Source organism: Narcine bancroftii, chromosome 6, assembly GCF_036971445.1.
Source record: "Narcine bancroftii isolate sNarBan1 chromosome 6, sNarBan1.hap1, whole genome shotgun sequence".
In the NCBI taxonomy this organism is placed as follows: domain Eukaryota; kingdom Metazoa; phylum Chordata; class Chondrichthyes; order Torpediniformes; family Narcinidae; genus Narcine; species Narcine bancroftii.
Window position 1 is genome coordinate 53660591 of NC_091474.1, and position 21547 is coordinate 53682137.

Genomic DNA, 21547 nt, shown 5'->3' on the forward strand with positions numbered 1-21547 from the left:
CAACTAGTTTACTTCAAGTTTCGTGCTGCAGCCTTTGAGGTTGTCCAGAGCCCGCCTCTTGCATCACGCTGACATAAGTGCGTATGCGTACTTCTGGCCTGTACCGGAAGAGAAGGAACAGCTATGCCATCTTTGCCATGGCTGACCGCACATGACAAGCGGAGCTGGTTCACTGCTACAAATATATACGCCTCCACAAGCTAGCTATTTACGCCCGAGCTAAGAAAATATTTCTTTGCTTGTGAGGGGATGGCGGATCTTCCTCCCTGCCCCATTCTCATGCTGACATACAATCCAGTGATCATTGGGGGGATCAGATGTGGAGAGGGTGAGCAAATTTAGGTTCTTGGGATTCACTATCTCGGAGGATCTTTCCTGGGCTCAACACACTAATGACATCATGAAGAAAGCACGGCAGCACCTCTGCTTCCTCAGGAGTTTGCGGAGGTTTGATATGACACCAGAAACCCTGGCAAATTTCTACAGATGTCTAGAGGAAAGTGTGCTGACCAGCTGTATCATGGTAAAGGAACACCAATATCCCTGATTGTAAACCCCTGCAAAATGTATTGGACACAACCCAGGACATCACAGGCAAAACCCTCCCCAATATCGAGAACATCTACAGGAACACTGCCATCGAAGAGCAGCAGCAATTAACAAAGACCCTCACCACCCAGCACTCACTCTGTTCTCGCTGATGCCATCAGGAAAGAGGTATCAGTGCCACAAAACTCACACCATCAGGTTCAGTAACAGCTGCTACTCCTCAACAACAAACTCAATCAGGGACTCGTTTGCACAGTCAGTTTGTTTACTTCTGTTATCTGTTTACAGTTCTTATTTGTTTACACGTTTGCACTGTGTACAGTTTTTTTGCACTACTTTTTTCAATCTATTTTTATTGGGTTTTATAATAAATTGAGTACAATGAAGAGAAGGGAATGAAATGGAAAATAAAATATTGTAGCATTCGCACTATGTTGGCGTGGAGAAGAATGACACACATACCAAAGCTTTGTACTGTCTGTTTGTATGGGCCCCTCGTGCTGATGTCAGGGCCCTGCATCATTGGAGCACCAGCCCGGGATTGGCCAGCGTTCTCGCCACAGTTCCTCATCTTTCTACCATGCGGGAGGTCACCTGGGACAATAGCCAATGTCACCCCCAGGTTCACGCAGTTGCTGAGTTTGTCTGCCAATTTGTGGGCCAGTCTGCATCACTGTGCACGGGCCACTACTCAACCCCTCCCAGAACCAGCGATCGGGTCATTGTCTGTTGATTTGCGTGGTCTGCACTACGTTGTTGCGGGTAAGGAGTGGGGACTGGCTCGTTACAGTCCAGATATGACAGTTTCACTTAGTCAACGGTAAAAGTCTTCCCCCTTATCGCTGATTTTGAGGATAAATGTAGAGCCATTGTCCATAATGACCTTGTAGGGTCCCTTGCAGGGTCAATGTAGGGATCGCCAATGTGCACCTCTTCTCACAAATACATACTGACAAATCTAAGTCCCTGGGGATGTTATGGCCATGTGGTTGGAATTGTTGCGGGAACAGGGTCCCCAGTTTTCACCACAAATTCTCGGGTGGCCTTAGGGTCTTCCAGGCATTTGTCGGGGGGCAGGACTCCCCTAGAATGGTTAAGGGTGCATTGTTGACCATCTCTGCTGCTGAGGCGTTGAATTCTTCCTTCAGTACGATGTGAATCCCAGCAAGGCCATCTCGTGGAGCGGGTATGGTCGGCAGATATCTCTTCCCATGGGAAACTTTATTTCCCATGGGAAACTTGTTGCAGCCCCATTATATCAGTGTGTACGTGGCTGACCCTGCACCGCGCTGGTTCAAAGCTCTGTGTGTGAGTCTGCACTTTTGAGGACTGGCAGGTCATGCAGGTCTTGGCCCATTGGCTGTTTACAGAGGCCGTGGCAGACAAACCTGCTGGCCACTATCTTGACTGTGGCTCGTATTGCCAGATGAGCCAGGTTGTGGATGGTGTTGAAAACCTGGCACCTCCATATGGTTGGAACGATGGGGTGAGGGTTGGCGGAAGAGACGTCACACAGCAGTGGCAGGTTACCAAGTCTGACAGGGCCGTCTTCCATCCTGAGACCAGAGACGGCTGTCCTATTACACAGGAATCTCAGGGTCCTGCTGATTTGCTTTGGCAGGGCCATGTATTCAACCCCTTGGGACCAGGGTGTGGAGTGACTCAATTGCGGGGCGTGACAGAGCATTGCTTGTCCTTGCAATGAACTGTGTCTGTAGTAAATTCAGACACGTAGGACAAGTGTCTCTGTTGCTGGGCTGATCACTGGTCTGATATCTTGTGGAAGGCGAAGGTCAGTGGCTTGTGATTGGTGAAGACCTTGAATTGTCGGTCTTCCAAAAAGTAACGGAAATTTCTTACTGCCAGGTAAAGCACCAATAGCTCTCAGTCAAACCTGCTGTATTTAAGATCTTGGGAGGGGGGTGGAGGTGCCTGCTGAAAAAGGCCAGGGGTTGCCACTGGCCCTGGATGAATTGTTCCAGCCCACCCCCTACCAATGTGCTGGAGGCGTTGACTGTCAGGGCGGTAGGTGCCTCCAGTCTGGGGTGGACCAGGAGGGGAGCCAGAACGTCTTTCGTGTTCTGAACACCCTCAAAATCTCATTGACCCAGGTAATGTTCTTTGATGCCCGCCATCAGCTGCTGGCATGAACCTGTGATAAAAGTTGATCATACCGGTGAATTCCTGCAGCTCTTTCACTGTGCGTGGCTTAGCGAAGTGCCGGACCATCTCAACCTTCTTGGGGAGGGGTGTATCCCAGTGTCTGTTAATCCTGTGGCCCAGGAAGTCAATGATATCCAGGCCAAATTGGCATTTACTGGGTTGATTGTTAGCCTGAACTCACTCAGCCGGATGCACAGTTGTCTCAGGTGGGTGGCGTGGTCTTTGTGGCTGGTAATGAGGATATTGTCTAAATAGATGAACGCAAAAACCTGGCCCACCATCCATCTGCTGCTGGAAAGTTTGTGCCATGTTTTTCAGACCGAAGGGTATGTGGAGAAATTCAAACAGGTCAAAGTGGGTTACGTTTGCAGTCTTGGGGACATCCTGGCTGTGAACTGGTACCCCCAGATAAGGACTACCTTGGAGAACACCCATGCCCGTGCAGGTTAGCGACCAAGTCTTGGATGTGGGGCATGGGATATCTGTTGGGTGCAGTGACCTTGTTGTCGTGGTGGTAGTCACCACATGGTCTCCAACCCTTTGCTGATTTGAAAACTGGAGGGGGGGAGGCCCAGAGACTGTTCGAGGGCCACACAATCCCCAGCACCTCCATTTTTTTGAACTCCTCCTTTGCCAGGCTGAGTTTTTTGGAAGGGAGTAGACGTGCCCTGGCATGGAGCAGGGGGCCCTTGGATAGTATGTGGTGCCCTACCCTATGCTTTGGCTCAGCTGTGGAGAACTATGGTGCTACTATCAAGGGGAACTCTGCCAGGATGCAGGTGAATTAATTGTCTGAGAATGTTATAGAGTCCAGGTGGGGGATGGGTTGTTTGGCTTCACCCCCCCTCCCCCAGAGGCAGAATTTTTTGCGCCATCCCTTGAGGTTGACCGGCAAGCAGTGGGCCTAAAGGAAGTCGACTGCAGGAGCAGTTGCGCCACTGCCGCGAGGGTGAAGGTCCACGTAAAGTGGCTTTTGCTGAAACGAAGGTGGATGGTGCAGGTATCGAAAGTCTGAATGGAGGAGCTGTTGGCTGCCCTCAGTACTGGGCTGTTTGCCGTTGCAGGTATTGAGGCCTGCAAGGGGGGTGGGGGAGTGTAGGATGCTCATCTTGACGCCAATCGCCACACCCATCAACAACAGTTGGCCAGGGCATTTCCCAAAACCTGTAGGATGGGCGGTATCAACGGGCCTTCACATCCCATCACTGGTGATAGTAGCATAGCTGTCCTGGGGTATTAACATCTCTTTGCGGTCTTTGATCTCACAGGCGGCTGTTCATGGGGTTGCAGATGTGATCTACGACAGCGCTGATCTCCTTTGCTCTTCAGAACATGTCTGCCCGAGCAGCGACCCTCTGGGGGTCGCTGATGTCTTTGTCTGTGAGCAAGAGCCAAACATCCTTGGGCAGCTGCTCCAGAAAGATATCCTTGAAGAGCAGACAAGGTTTGTGGCCCTTGGTTAGAAAGAGCATCTTGCCCATTAAGGCGGATGAGGCCCTGTCCCCAATCCATCCATATACAGCAATCAGGCAGGGCGATCACACCGGGAAAGCCTGAAACGGTGGGTTAGTAGCTCTTTGAGGGCTGTGTATTTGCCTTGCTCTGGAGGCTGCCATAGGAAATCTATGACCCTTGCTGTTGTGTTCTGTTCGAGGGAGCTCACAACTTAGAAGTAGCAGATGTTGGTGGCGGCGATGCAGTGGAACTGGGCCTCGGCTAGCTCTAACCACATGTCTGCGGTTGTGACCCCAGATCATTGTGAGCCTGAGAGAGACCACGTGGATGGTCACTGGCTTGACTTGATCTGTCCTTTTTGGGTCCAACTGTTGGTTGGACCTGTCAGGGTCATCAATACAGCATACATGCTATGTGGAGAAGAATTACACACCAAAGCCTGGGAAAACGGGACTGATTTTTTGATCTGGCCTTTGGGATTATATGGGCCTCTGATGTCAGGGCCCTGCGTCATCGGAGTGCTGGCCTTCCCACCAGAGTTCCTCAACTTTCTGCTGTGCAGAGGTCACCTGGGATGATTGCTGGTGTCATCCCCAGGTCTGCGAGGTCGCTGCATTCATCGGCCATTTTGCAGGAAAATCTGGTGTCCGTGCCCGGGCTGCTAAAAGTTATTGGATTGGGTCGTATCTCCAACTGAAATACAGTTGTAAAGATATTTTAAAAAATTCTTTCTAAGGATGGACAAGACCAAAATGTGGGTGTCAATGTAGCAATATCAGATTTGCATCTGTCACAAGTAAGGTTAATATTAGGAAACATACAAGGCAGCCTATCCTAAATTAGAACCAGATTCACAATATATGTAAGTATTGGATTAGATATATCCCTATTGATCTACCAGTAAGTGGTAATTCTGCCCTGCCTGCAGGAAAAGGAATCTCAGGGTTGTATGTGATGTCATGTATGTACCCGGACAATAAATCTACAATCTGTCCACTGTCTAATGCGCTGTCTAAGTGAGACCAAATTGGAGGAACAACACATCATATTCTGGGCGCCCTCAAACCAGATAGCATTAACATAAACTTCTCAGGTTTCATTAGTCCCCCCATCCCCACCTCTCTCATTCCCCCCCCCCGTGCCCCCTTTCCTCTACCTCTCCTTGTCTCCCTCTTTCTTTCCCCTTCCCTATCTCCTTTTCTCTAGGTCTGCATTCACAGACCGCTACCCTCAGCTTTTCTCTTCTGCCCTCCTGTCCATGTCCAATTGTGGCATATTGGCTCTTGCCACTTCTTCCCTCCTGCCCTGCCTTTTTATTCAGCTATCTGTCTGTTTTTTAATCATACCTTGACCCAGGTAATGTTGAGTACTTAATCATGCTCCAGCATGAAATGTTGGTGTGTGGCGGCCCGCAATTGAGGAGATCGGGCAGGCAAATTGCACGGCAGCAGACGCAGACAGAGATCGCTCCAGTTAACCAGTCGTCTGTCTCTAATGATACGTTACCGCAACACCAGTTAACCAGTCCTCTATCTCTACTGATACGTTACCCCAACTCCAGTTAACCAATCCTCTGTCTCTACTGATACGTTACCCAAACTCCAGTTAACCAGTCCTCTATTTCTACTGATATGTTACCCCAACTCCAGTTCACCAGTCCTCGGTCTCTACTGATACGTTACCCCAACTCCAGTTCACCAGTCCTCGGTCTCTATTGATACGTTACCGCAACTCCAGTTCACCAGTCCTCTGTCTCTACTGATACATTACCCCAACTCCTGTTAACCAGTCCTCGGTCTCTACTGATATGTTACCCCAACTCCAGTTAACCAGTCCTCTGTCTCTACTGATACGTTACCCCAACTCCAGTTAACCAGTCCTCGGTCTCTTCTGATATGTTACCTCAACTCCAGTTAACCAGTCCTCTGTCTCTACTGATACATTACCCCAACTCCAGTTCACCAGTCCTCGGTCTCTACTGATACGTTACCCCAACTTCAGTTAACCAGTCTTCGGTCTCTACTGATACGTTACCCCAACTCAAGTTAACCAGTCCTCTGTCTCTACTGATACATTAACCCAACTCCAGTAAACCAGGAACATAGGAACATAGGAAAAGGAGTAGGCCAAAAATGGACCATCGAACCTGCTCCGCCATTCAATACGATCATGGCTGATCTAATTTATGACCTAACTCCACCTACCTGCTTTCTCCCTATATCTCCCATTTCCTCTATCATGTAAAAATGTATCTAACCGAATTTTAAATATATTTAATGAGGCAGCCTCAACCACTTCCCTGGTTAGAGAATTCCAAACATTCATTATTCTCTGGGAAAAACTATTTTTCCTCATCTCTGTCCTAAATCTACTCCCCCGAATCTTGAGACTGTGTCCTCTCGTTTTAGTTTCCCCGGCCAGCTCAAAGAACCTCCCTGCATCTATCCTATCCATACTCTTCATAATCCTATATGTTTCTATAAGATCTGCTCTCATTCTTCTGAACTCGAGCGAATACAATCCTAGACGATTTAATCTTTCATCATAAGTCAACCCCTTCATCCCAGGGATCAACCTAGTAAACCTCCTCTGGACCGTCTCCAAAGCCAATGTATCCTTCCTCAAATATGGAGACTAAAACTGGACACAGTACTCCACGTGCGGTCTCACCAGTACCTTATACAGTTGCAACATTACCTCCCTACTCCTGAATTCAATTCCTCTAGCGATGAAGGCCAACATTCCATTTGCCTTCTTAATAACCTGCTGCACCTGCAACCTAACTTTTTGCGATTCATGCACAAGCCCTCCCAAGTCCCTCTGCACAACAGCATGCTGTAGTTTTTCACCCTTGAAATAATAGAGCTCTTTTATTTTTCTTGTCAAAGTGGATAACCTCACACTTACTAACATTGTACTCCATCTGCCAGACCTTTGCCCACTTATCCAGCTTAACTATATCCCTCTGCAGACTCTCCACATCCTCATTACAATTTGTTCTTCCACTCAATTTGGTGTCATCCGCAAACTTGGCTACACCCCATTTTGTAAATGATGAACAGTTGTGGGCCTAACACTGACCCCTATGGCACCCCACTTACCACTCTCTGCCAACCTGAAAAATTCCCATTTATTCCAGCTCTCTGCCTCCTGTCAGACAACCAATTTTCCATCCAGGCCAATATACTTCCCCGGACTCCACTTTCCTCTAACTTACTGAGAAGTCTCTTGTGCGGCACCTTATCAAACACTTTCTGCAAATCCAAATATACAACATCAACCTGTTCCCCTTGAGGAAGTCACGTGATGGAGTAGTGACCGGTAAGAAAATACCAGCTCTCTCCAGAAAAGTTTTTAAAAAGTAAAGAAAAAGCAAAGCTACAACCACAGAAAGCATAACAAATTAAAAATAAAAGTGTGGAGAAAATGACAGCAAAGAAAGAAAAATCAAAAACAATCAAAATAGAAGAGGAAATAATAGATCCAGCAGGGAGGTATGTAATGATAAAATGTCAGATATATTCAGAATTTTGGAATTTATTCAATGTATACGCACCTAATGAAGAAAATCAAAAATTTATGCAAGATATCTTTTTGAAGATCGCAGATACGCAAGGGAGTATTCTAAAAGGAGGGGATTTTAACCTTAATTTGGACTCAAACATGGATAAAACTGGAAAAAAGACTAACAGAAAGAACAAAGTAATCAAATTTATAATTAAATCGATGCAGGAAATGCAACTTTTGGATATCTTTGGCTTGGCTTCGCGGATGAAGATTAATGGAGGGGTAATATGGAGGAAACAACACCCAAAGGAAAATGAATATTCATATTATTCGAGTAGACATAAAACATACTCAAGGATAGACCTATTCCTGTTATCAGCCCACATTCAAGGAAGAGTTAAGAAAATGGAATATAAAGCTAGATTGTTATCAGATCACTCACCCCTGTTATTGGCAATAAAATGTATAGATGGAGATTAAACTCCATGCTACTTAAAAGACAGGATTTTAGAGAATTAATTGAGCGACAAATTAAAATGTACTTTGAAATAAATACGGAATCAGTGAAAGATAAGTTTATACTATGGGATGCAATGAAAGCGTTCACCAGAGGACAAATAATAAGTTATGTAACTAAGATGAAGAAGGACTACAGTCGGGAAATAGAACAGTTGGAAAGGGAAATAACAAATACAGAAAAAGAATTAGCAATAAAGGAAGGTACAACTAAAAAAAGAGAATTGACAGACAAGAAAATAAAATATGAAACACTACAAACATATAGGGTGGAGAGGAACATAATGAAGACAAAACAGAAATATTATGAGCTAGGAGAAAAAACGCACAAAATACTAGCGTGGCAGCTTAAGACAGAACAAACTAAAAGAATGGTATTGGCATCAAGGAAAAAGGACAAACAAATTACATATAACCCAACGGAGATCAACGAAAACTTCAGGGAATTCTACGAACAATTATATCAAGCTGAAAACGAAGGGAAAGAAGACAAAATAGATGAATTTCTAACTAAAATTGAACTACCGAAATTACAAACAGAGGAGCAAAATAAATTAATAAAACCATTTGAAAAAGAAGAAATACAGGAGATATTAAAAAAACTACTGAATAATAAAACACCGGGAGAGGATGGATTCCCAAAAGAATTCTGTAAAACATTTAAAGACTTATTAATTCCTCCTCTCCTGGAAGTAATGAACCAGATTGAAAAAACACAAAACATACCAGATTCATGCAAAACAGCAATAATTACAGTAATACCAAAGAGGGGGAAAGATCCATTAACACCAGCATCGTATAGACCAATATCTCTACTTAACACAGATTATAAGATAATAGCTAAACTATTAGCAAACAGATTGGCCGACTGTGTACTAAAAATAGTAAAACTAGACGAAACTGGATTTATTAAAAAAAGACGAACAACGGACAATATCGTAAATTCATTAACTTAATCCAGGCAGTACAAGGAAACAAAACTCCAAAAGTAGCGGTTGCTTTAGACGCAGAGAAAACCTTTGACAGAGTAGAATGGAATTATTTATTCAAAGTACTACAAAAATTCAACCTACCAGAGAAATATATTAATTGGATTAAAGCATTATATAAGGGACAATTGGCAAAAGTGACAGTAAATGGATATATATCAAACAAATTTAAATTAAGCAGATCAACAAGGCAGGGATGTCCACTATCTCCCTCACTGTTCGCGTTAGCTATAGAACCACTAGCAGAACTGATAAGAACAGAAAATAAATTAAGAGGGATAAAAATAAAAGAGAAGGAATATAAAATCAATCTATTTGCAGATGACGTTATAATATACTTAACAGAACCAGAAATATCAATAAAAGAATTACATAAGAAATTGAAGGAATATGGAGAAGTATCGGGGTACAAGATCAACGCAAATAAAAGTGAGGCAATGCCAATGAATAATGGGGATTTCATAAAGTTTAAGGAAGAATCACCATTTAGATGGCAAACACAAGCAATTCGATACCGAGGTATCGTCCTCCTTTGGCTTGGCTTCGTGGACGAAGATTTATGGAGGGTTAATGTCCTCATCAGCTGCAGGCTCGTTTGTGGCTGACAAGTCCGATGTGGGACAGGCAGACGCGGTTGCAGCGGTTGCAAGGGAAAATTGGTTGGTTGGGGTTGGGTGTTGGGTTTTTCCTCCTTTGTCTTTTGTCAGTGAGGTGGGCTCTGAGGTCTTCTTCAAAAGAGGTTGCTGCCCGCCGAACTGTGAGGCGCCAAGATGCACGGTTTGAGGCGATATCAGCCCACTGGCGGTGGTCAATGTGGCAGGCACCAAGAGATTTCTTTAGGCAGTCCTTGTACCTCTTCTTTGGTGCACCTCTGTCTCGGTGGCTAGTGGTATACAACTAAATAATAATCTCGCCCATCTATATAAACTAAATTATCAGCCATTAATAAAAAAATTACAAGACGACTTAGAGCACTGGAAAGACTTACCACTAACACTGATAGGAAGGATAAACTGTATTAAAATGAACATCTTCCCAAGGATACAATACCTATTTCAATCATTACCAATTCACCTAACAGAGAAATTCTTCAAGGAGCTAAAGAAAATAATAAGGAAATTCTCATGGAAAGGGGGGAAACTGAGGATAGCACTAGATAAATTAACAGAATTGTACAAACAAGGAGGCTTACAACTACCAAACTTTAAGAATTATTATAGAGCAGCACAATTAAGATACCTATCAGATTTTTATCAAACAAGGGAAAAACCAGATTGGACCAGATTAGAGGTAGATAAAATAGGGGAGATGATACCTGAGCATATATTCTATAAATGGGAGGAAAAATTGGTTCAACGTAGGAATTCACCAGTATTACACCATCTGCTCAACATTTGGAAGATTCACATAGAAAGGAATAAAATAAATTATCAACTACCAAAATTAATATTGACACAAAATCAACTAATCCCTTTCACAATAAATAACCTTTCCTTCAGAGAATGGGAGAGAAAAGGGATCAAAAGAATAGAAAATTGTTTTTCAAAATAAATTATTATCTTTTGAACAAATGAAGGACAAATATAATATAACTCATGATACAAGATTTGCATACCACCAACTGAAAACCTACTTGAAGGATAAATTGGGAAACAGTCTGAGGTTACCAGAAGGAAGCAATTTTGAATATGTGATTACAGACACAATGATAATTAAAAAAATTATAACAAACTTGTACATCAAACTGCAAGAAAAGGAGAACAAGGAAACAAACTGTATACCTAAACAAAAATGGGAACAAGATCTAAACATAAAGATAAAGAATGAAACATGGGAAAAACTCTGCTCCGGAACCATGAGAAATACAATAAACACGAGGTTACGCATGATACAATATAATTGGTTACACAGGCTATATATCACACCCCAAAAGTTAAATAAATGGGACCCAACAGTATCAGACAGATGTTTTTGCTGTAAAAAGGAAATGGAAACAACAATACATGCAATTTGGACATGTGAAAAAGTGGAAAAATTTTGGGAAGATCTAAACCAGATATTAAATAAAATCACAAAAAGCAATATACCAAAAAACCCAGAGATCTTCCTTCTAAGTAATATAAGAAATAAAGTATTTGGACTCAATTTGGATGGAGCACAGAAAAGATTTATTATGATAGCCTTAGCTGTAGCAAAAAAATGTATTATGTCAACCTGGAAATTAGAAGACAACTTGAGAATACAACAATAGAAATAAATAAATGTATTCCATTAGAAAAAATAACGTATAATTTAAGAAATAACATCACAATATTCGAACAAATATGGGAACCATACATAAAATACAATAGAGAAATGCTACCATGAACCTTCACCACCTAAAATGACAGAAGGAGAAGACAACAAAATGAACTGACTCAGTATATAAAAGTAAAAGATAAAAATTTCTTGTTTATTTAATTAAGTGACAACATTGTTTAACGGATTTAATGTATCTTATAGATTGAACTTTGAATAAATGGGAAGGGGGAAAGGGAGGGAGGGAAGGGAGGGGGAAAAGGGGAGAAAATGACACTATATATTCAAGAGAAAAACGTCTGTTATGTATTTTGGTCAATATGGTTTATTGTGTAAAAAGTAAAAAATTTAAAAAAAAACCTGTTCCCCTCTATCCACTGTGCCCATTATATCCTCAAAGAATCCTAACAAGTTTGTCAAACAAGATCTTCCCTTTCTAAAACCATGCTGAGTCTGCATGATTGAACCCTTACGTTCCAAAAGTTTCACTATTTCATCTTTAATGACGGTTTCAAGCATTTTTCCAACCACAGACGTCAAACTAATTGGCCGATAATTTCCAGTCTTCTGCCTACATCCCTTCTTAAAAAGTGACGTGACATTTGCTGTCTTCCAGTCTGCCGGGACCTGCCCAGAACCCAAGGAATTTTGGTATATGACCACCAATGCATCAACTATAACTTCTGCCATTTCCTTCAGAACCCTTGGATGCATATCATCAGGAGCAGGCTTTAGTCCCATTAGTTTCTCCATCACTAATTCCTTAGTAACAACTATTTTATCAAGGCCCTCCCCAACATTCGCATCCTTAACTACACACTTGGGCATGCTGCACGTGTCTTCCACCGTGAAGACTGACACAAAATATTTGTTTAATGCCTCAGCCATTTCCTCATTTTTTGCTACCAGATTTCCTTTCTCATCCTCCAAGGGTTCTATGTTAACTCTGTCCACCCTCTTCCGTTTTATATATTTATAAAATTTTTTGCTTTCTGTTTTTATATTTTGTGCCAATTTACTTTCATAATCCTTTTTCCCATTTGTTATTACCTGTTTTGTAACCCCTTGTTGTCTCTTAAAGTTTTCCCAATCTTCCAGTTTCCCACTGCTCTTTGCAGCTTTGTACACCTGCGCCTTCAATTTTAGACTCTCCTTTATTTCCTTTGTTAACCACGGTTGATTTTTCCCTCCCTTGCTGCCCTTTTTCCTGATCAGAATATATTTTTGTTGAGCATTACAAAATATTTCTTTGAAAATCTTCCACTGTTCCTCAACTGTTTCATCAATTAGCCTGTGCTCCCAGTCCACTCTGCCCAATTCCTCCCTCATCCTATGGTAGTCACCCCTGTTTAAGCATAATATATTAGTTTTAGATCTAACTATTTCCCCTTCCATCTGAATGAGAAATTCAATCATACTATGATCGCTATTTCCCAGATGGTCTCTGACTATTACATCATTTACTCTACCTATCTCATTTCACAACACTAGATCCAGGAGAGCATTTTCTCTTGTGGGTTCCTTAACATGCTGCTCAAGAAAGCTATCGCGGATGCATTCTATGAAGTCCTCTTCCAGACTCCCACGACCAACTTGATTTTCCCAATCTATGTGGAAGTTAAAGTCCCCCATGACGACTGCCATATCATTATTACATGCCTCACTCATCTCTCTATTTATTTCCTGTGCCACTAAACTATTGTTATATGGTGGGCGATAGATAACACCCACCAATAATTTTTTCCCTTTGTTATTCTTTATCTCTACCCAAATGGACTCAACATTATGCTCTTTAGATCTTATATCATTCCTCACTACTGCCTGGAGCTCATCTTTGATTAAGAGTGCAACTCCACCTCCCTTACCATCCTGTCTATCTCTTTGCACCACCTGATACCCTTGAAAGTTTAATTCCCATTTAGGGTCACCTTGTAGCCATGTTTCCGTGATGGCTACCAAATCATAGGCATTGGTACCGATTTGCGCCTCAAGTTCACTAACCGTATTTCTAATACTGCGGGCATTCAGATAAAGTGCCCTTATGCTCTTTGTCCTTTTAATATCTAGTGACTTCTGTAACCTTTTCTTTTGATTTTTCTGCCCACTATTTTTCTTTGTAATTTTCTTAACACTATCATTGACCCGAAAACTCACTGCACCATCTGATTTTTTTACTTTCTCCTCCCAACATTACTTTTCCTATTTTACTTTTCCTGGCCATTACTTTATCTTCCCTACCCTTTTTCCTATCACTCTGGTTCCCATACCCCTGCCAAATTAGTTTAAACCTTGCCCCAATACTGTACCAAACATACTTGCCAAAATGTTGACACCTTTTGGATTTAGGTGCAACCCGTCCCTCTTGTAACGATCATGCCTTCCCGAAAAGAGATCCCAATGATCCAAGAAGCCAAATCCTTGCCTTGTACACCAGCACCTCAGCCACACGTTCATTTTCCTTATCCTTACATTCTTTTAATCACTTGCATTTGGAACAGGTAGTAATCCCGAGATCACCACCCTAGCGTTCCTGTCTTTCAGCTTTTGTCCCAGCTCACTGTAATCCCTTTTCATAACCTCCTCCCTTTTCTTGTCAATGTCGTTTGTACCCATAGGTATCAAGACATCAGGCTGCTCTCCCTCTCCTCTCAGAATATTTTGGACCCGATTTGTGAGATCTCGTACCCTTGCACCAGGGTGGCAGCACACCATGCGGGTATACTTATCTGGCTCACAGAGCCTCCTGTTCGTACCCCTGACAATGGAGTCCCCAATAACTACGGCATTTCTCCTTTTCCTTTTCTTTTGCACCACTCTGCCAGGCTCATTGCCACTGACCTGGTGCCCGTGGCCATCTTCTGTCCAGTCATCTCCCTCAACAGAATCCAACACAACATAACTGTTGCTGAGTGGGATAGTCAGTGGTGTGCTCTCCGTTTTTCTCGCTTTTTTCTTCCCCCCCCTGACGGTTTCCCACTTACCTGGCACGGGTTCTGGAGTATTTATCACCCTGAAAGTTGAGTCGATTAACTCCTCACTCTCCCTTACAAGCCGCAGGTCATCAATCTGCAACTCCATATCCCTAATTCGCTCCCTTAGTAACTGCATCTCGGTACACCTGGTGCAGATGTGGCCATTTGGGAGGGTGGAGGTCACCCATTGTTCCCACATCTGTCACCCAGGACAGAGCACTAACCCTATTGGCATGACTCTGAATACGAAGGCAAAAAACTCAGCTTACCTTTTCTCCTTGCCTTCTTTCGCCGAAGCCTGATAAGCCAAAGCCAGGAAGTTTCACTCCTTCACTGCTCCACTCACTCACTGAGCCACTCCTCGCTGACTGCTCCCTCCCCTTTCACTCATTTTATTGGCCTCTTGACCAATTAACTCTGTCACATTCATCATGCACCTCGTCCTCTGATTCACAGCCCGACTCTCTCCAAGCTCCTCCTCCGACTCCCAGCCGAATAAAGTAGGCCCAAGCCCCGGTAAGACGCCGACTTTAATAGCTTACCTTCTCCTCACTTTCAACAAGCTCCACCTCCCCTGAATCACTTTCAGCAAGATCGCCCTCCTTTGACTCATAGCCCGACTCACTCCAAGCTCCTCCTCTGACTCCATGTCCTCTGTCCCTATTGAAACGTTACCCGAACACCAGTTAACCAGTCCTCAGTGTCCACTGTTACGTTACCCCAACTCCAGTTAACCAGTCGTCTGTCCCTACTGATACATTACCCCAGCTCCAGTTAACCAGTCCTCTGTCTTTGCTGACACGTTACCCCAACTCCAGTTAACCAGTCCTCTGTCTCTACTGATACGTTATTCCAACTCCAGTTCACCATTTGTCTGTCTCTCGTGATACGTTACCCCAACTCCAGTTCACCAATCCTCTGTCTCTACAGATACGTTAACCCAAGTCCAGTTAACCTGTCCTCTGTCTCTACTGATATGTTACCCCAACTCCAGTTAACCAGACCTCTGTCTCTACTGATACGTTACCCCAACTCCAGTTCACCTGTCCTCTGTCTCTACTGATACGTTCCCAAACTCCAGTTAACCAGACCTCTGTCTCTACTGATACGTTCCCCAAACTCCAGTTAACCAGACCTCTGTCTCTACTGATACGTTACCCCAACTCCAGTTCACCAGACCTCTGTCTCTACTGATACGTTCCCCAAACTCCAGTTAACCAGACCTCTGTCTCTACTGATACGTTACCCTAACTCCAGTTAACCTGTCCTCTGAGTCTACTGATAAGTTACCCCAACTCTAGTTAACCAGTCCTCTGTCTCTACTAATACGTTATCCCAACTCCAGTTAACCAGTCCACTGTCTCGACCGATACGATACACCAACTCCAGTTAACCAGTCCTCTGTCTCTACTGATACGTTACCCCAACTCCAGTTAACCAGACCTCTGTCTCTATTGATACGTTACCCCAACTCCAGTTCACCTGTCCTCTGTCTCTATTGATACGTTCCCCAAACTCCAGTTAACCAGACCTCTGTCTCTACTGATACGTTACCTCAACTCCAGTTCACCTGTCCTCTGTCTCTACTGATACGTTCCCCAAACTCCAGTTAACCAGACCTCTGTCTCTACTGATACATTACTCCAACTCCAGTTCACCTGTCCTCTGTCTCTACTGATACGTTCCCCAAACTCCAGTTAACCAGACCTCTGTCTCTACTGATACGTTACCCCAACTCTAGTTAACCAGTCCTCTGTCTCTACTAATACGTTATCCCAACTCTAGTTAACCAGTCCTCTGTCTCTACTGATACGTTATCCTAACTCTAGTTAACCAGTCCTCTGTCTCTACTGAAACGTTATCATAACTACAGTTAACCAGTCCTCTGTCTCTGCCGATACGTTACCACAACTCCAGTTAACCAGTCCTCTGTCTCTACTGATACGTTACCACAACTCCAGTTAACCAGTCCTCTGTCTCTGCCGATACGTTACCACAACTCCAGTTAACCAGTCCTCTGTCTATTTTGGTACATTACCCCAACTCCAGTTAACCAGTCCTCTCTCTCTCCTGATACGTTATCCTAACGACAGTTAACCAGTCCTCTGTCTCTACTGATACATTACCCCAACTCCAGTTAAGCAGTCCTCTGTCTCTGCCGATACGTTACCCCAACTACCGTTAACCATCCCTCTGTCTATTCTGATACGTTACCCCAACTCCAGTTAACCACACCTCTGTCTCTACTGGTAAGTTACCCCAACTCCAGTTAACCAGTCCTCTGTCTCTACTGATACGTTACCCTAACTCCAGTTAACCAGTCCTCTGTCTCTACTGACACGTTATCCCAACTCCAGTTAACCAGTCCTCTGTCTATTCTGTTACGTTACCCTAACTCCAGTTAACCAGTCCTCTGTCTCTGCCGATACGTTACCCCAACTACAGTTAACCAGTCCTCCGTCTCTACTGATACGTTACCCCAACTCCAGTTAACCAGTCCTCTGTCTCTACTGACACGTTATCCCAACTCCAGTTAACCAGTCCTCTGTCTATTCTGTTACGTTACCCTAACTCCAGTTAACCAGTCCTCTGTCTCTGCCGATACGTTACCCCAACTCCAGTTAATTAGTCCTCTATCTCTGCCGATACATTACCTCAACTCCAGTTAACCAGTACTCTGTCTATTCTGATACGTTACCCCAACTCCAGTTAACCAGTACTCTGTCTCTACTGATACGTTACCCGAACTCCAGTTATCTAGTCCTCTGTCTCTGCCGATACGTTACCCCAGCTCCAAGCAGCCTAGTCTATTGTTGTCTTTTATTTGACACCTTATCCAAAGTCTTGTGAAATCTGACTGTACATCTGACTCTTCCCCTCCACCATTGTTCTCGTTATAGTCCTCAAGGAGCTACCCAAATTTTTCCCTCTGGATCTGCCTTTGATCCATACTGTGACTGCCTGATGGAGGAATGCCCATCCTCCAATCACATTCTCAACATTTCCCTTTGGCATATTAGATGTGTCCTTCATCATGAATACTAACACAGAATCATCATTCATCTTGGCCATTTCCTCATTGCCCAATATTAATTCTCCCTTCTCATCTTTCAAGGTACCTATTCCAATTTTAGCCACTTGAGATTAAAAACTTTTCTGTTTTTATATTTGTGCTAGTCTAGTTGCCCGTGAACTGAGTCGCAAACCTGCTCACAAAATAACCATTGATCGCCAGGGCCCTACAGGCACCAATGGTAAATTTAATCAGGTGTTGTCATCAAATCTTAGTGCACTCCGAAGACATACCCAAACTGCTATAATCACCCCATTCAGCCTGTTCGAATTTATGAGGATGCTTTTCGGGCTGAAGAACACGACTCAGACTTTTCAGCGACTGCTTGACGTAGTGGGACGGGACCTCCCATTTGCGTTCGTCTACCTGGATTGCCAGTTGCAACCATTCAGAACACACGGCCCTCCTCAGACAACTATTCACCTGTCTGCAGGAGTTCGGGCTGACCATCAACCCGCCCAATGTCAGTTCATGCGGGACACAATTGAATTCCTGGGGCATCGGATTGACAGGTACGGGGCAAAACCACTGCCCGAGAAGGTGGAGGCCGTTCGGCCATTCACAAAACCTCGCACCATGAAGGGGCTGCAGGATTTCACCAGTATGAACAACTTCTATGTACCACCAGCAGCTAAGATCATGTGACCCCTTTTCGTGCTGATGGCAGGGAAAAATAAAGACGTTATCTGTGATGAGGAGATCTCGGAGGCATTTCAGAAGGCTAAGGACATTCTGGTTAACGCCAGCCTCGGTTCACCCCAGGCTGGAAGCACCGACCACCTTCACGGTAGACACCTCCAGCACAGTGGTCAGAGGGGTCCTCGAACAGCTAATTGACGGCCAATGGCAGCCCATGGCCACCTTTAGTGGGCACCTCTGGCCATCTGAACTTAAATACAGTGCTTTTGACTGGGAGCTATTGACACTGTAGCTGGCACTCAGGCACTTCCAATACTTTCTGGAAGGCAGAGAATTCAAGATCTTCACAGACTACAAACCACTAACATTCACCTTCCACAAAGTGTCTGACCTGTGGTCTGCCAGGCAGTGAGGCACTTTTCCTATTTGTCTGTATTCACCACGGACATCCAACACATTGCTAGCAAGAACAATGTGATGGCCAATGCACTCTCCCATCGCACCATTGAGTCCAACCACGCCCTATCCCAGAGATGGTAGGTCTTCGACATGGTGCACAGTCTGATGCAGCTGGCCATCAGAACTCCAGTAAAGATGGTAGCAAGCAGGTTCATCCAGCACAGGCTCTGCAAAAAGGTCAGTGAATGGGCCAAGATCTGACACTCTGCCAGATGTCCAAGAAAGCACCTCCCCAGACATTTGAGCCATGTCCACTTCAACATGTGGGGCTGCTACCAGTTTCCTGTGGGCCGAGATACCTCCTCACTATGGTTGACCGCTCCACGAGGTGGGCAGAGGCAGTTCTGATGGCCGACTGGACCATGGAGACCTGTGCCAGGACATTAATGGGTGTCCAGGTTTGGAGTCCCAGAACATCTCACCTTTGACAGGGGAGCACAGTTTACCTCAGGACTATGAGTAGCTCCTGCAGGCCAACACATTGTTGGAGCGGCTCCACAGACACTTAAAAGCAGCCCTGATGGCCCAGCTCAACGGGCCCAACTGAACAGATGAACTGCCTTGGGTCCTTCTGGGGATACGCACCATGTCTTTAATGCCTCCACAGCAGAAATGGTCTACGGCCCACCCTCGGTAATCCCAGGGGAGTTCTTGGCCACTGCGAAGGATCCAGAACCCCCTCCACCCCACGGTTGCACTAAACCAGCTGAGGGAAGGCTGGGTACCCTAGCCCCTCCACAGCCCCCACTGCACGGCCAGCTCAAATCTTTTGTCCCCAAGGACTTGCACACCTCTGAATATGTTTTTGTGCAAAGGGGAGCACACCGGGCACCCCTCCAATGGCCATACAAGGGGCCATACAGAGTCGTCAGGGATAATGGGTCGACATGCGTATTGGATATTGTCGGCAAAATGGAAACCTTCACTCTCGACCACCTGAAACTGGCCCACGTAGACATTAACCAGCTAGTCGAGACTCAGCCCCCACAATGCAACAAGTGGAAACAATTTGTTGCATTTGTATTAAGTCCTGGCAAGACTGCACTTGGAATATTGTTAAAGGAGAAAATGTACAGATGCTGGGGTTGAGGGCTAGAGAGACACACAGGTCATGCAGCGTCCTGGACTGAAGTTTCAGGGCTGACCCCTTCCTCATGAATGCTGAAAATGAGGCAGATGCCTGAATAGAAAGCCTGTGCCCCTCCCCCTCCCCCACCTAACAGGGAATAGGATCCTGATGGGAGGGTAGAGGAGAAAGAAGCTGATCCTGGTTTGGACTCCTAACCAAGAGAAGGATATACATGTGATATTTGGAGTCCTGTGAACCTTCACTCGACTGATGTGTGGAATGTTGGACTTGATTCCATAGGAGGAATTAGACCAACTGGTTCCAAATTCTCTTGAGGTTAGAAAAATGAGAATAATTTTATTGAATTGTTCAAAATTCTTAAGGGGACTGATGATGTAGATAGAGGTCTCCAAATAAGAGTTATGTTGACGTGATCTACCCGCCACGACATAATCTACCAGGATTGTTGTCTGAAAGGGGCGCACAAAATCACTGATAACCCCTTCCACCCTGCACATAGCATCTTTCAGCTGCTCCCCTCAGGGAAGTGACTAACCATCCGAGACTCTCATGTTCACGAAACAATATTTATTTATTTGTATGGATGAATACTTGTCCTGCATATGTATTGTGTGTCTGTTTGTGTTTTAGGTCTGGTTATGTATCTGCATGTTATGCACCAAGGTCTGGAGAATACTGTTTTGACGGGTTGTACTTGTACAATCAGATAACAATAAACTTGACTACATCAGAGGGTAGTGAATCTTTGGAATTCTCTTTCCAAGAAGCTGAATCTTGTCAGAGGAAAGATTGTCACTTTTCTGGGGATTGTGGAAATGTTGAATGATGGATGGGCTCAAGAGGACAGATGCCCACATCTGATTCTCATTTCTACGTGCTGGCTTTCCTTGTGCTCGCATTCCAAAATGGGAACAAAATTAAAAGCTTACCCTCATGTCACCAAAAACAGTTCACAAAGGGTTACAATGTGGTATTTCTCAAGTCTATTATTTTTCTACTTATATGGAGCTTGTCCCTGATGTGGCCAGGCAAAACATTATTGTTCGAGAGCCACTTCTGCTGACGTGCTCCTCCCATCTCCTGTCTGACAAGTTATCATCAATGAAGTTGGGACCCATGCACAGAAGGAAAGGAAGTTGCCTTCACTGTGCTTAGTGCATGGACACCACTCTCCAGAAATGATGGGATCAAGTAAACTGGGCAAAAGCATGTCGGACTTTTTGTTTGAGTATCAAACTCCACGGATGATAGCTCTGAGGGACAAGAGGGTTGGAGTTATTTTCCGATTGATCCAGCTGGCTGTCCTTACATATATCGTGGGGTAAGACCACCTTTCTGAATATTGTGCATGAAGAGGTAACACCATCCAAAAATAAGGGGTGCAGCATGTTAACGTGCTGCTTTTCTGGACAAAGTGGCAAGGAGAAATCTGAGAAAGCCCATCTCTGCTTCCTGGAATCTCCAGCTTGGGATGTTCATTGGTGAACATTGGCCTCTCCAAGATTTTGTCACTGATTACTCGCAACGGCTGGTCACATTGATGCCTAAGTTTGGTCATTCGTGTGCCCAGGAGCCCAGACAACTGCAGGAAGTGGCAAACTCAACCCTTCACACTATCATCAAGTCCATCATTGGCTTTGACCCCGTCTTCACTGAAGACAGGTCGGTGAAATGCTGCCTCAAGGAGGCAGACAACATCAGAAATGGACACCCAGGTCAAAATCTATTTGTAGACCTATCTTCAAGAACAAATCTAAATACATCAGCGATTAAAAATGTGAACTTCCCCGATTAAGCAAACTTTAAAATAATCCAACCAGCTAAAGATCTGTCAGCA

The 21547-nt window shown here is 44.4% G+C and overlaps 1 protein-coding gene across 6 annotated transcripts in view; it reads left to right on the forward strand.

The window, feature by feature from the left end:
* The window catches only part of p2rx1 (purinergic receptor P2X, ligand-gated ion channel, 1), a 138156-nt gene that overhangs the window by 10127 nt on the left and 106482 nt on the right, over positions 1–21547 (forward strand). For 2 of the 6 annotated variants that reach the window (XM_069885003.1, XM_069885005.1), the window contains exon 1: positions 20864–21031. The exons of the other annotated variants lie outside the window; for them this stretch is intronic. In XM_069885003.1, coding sequence (XP_069741104.1) covers positions 20889–21031 — 143 coding nt within the window. In that variant the 5' untranslated portion in view covers positions 20864–20888. Of the gene's footprint in view, positions 1–20863; positions 21032–21547 lie in introns of those variants that run through there. 6 annotated transcript variants of the gene reach the window in all.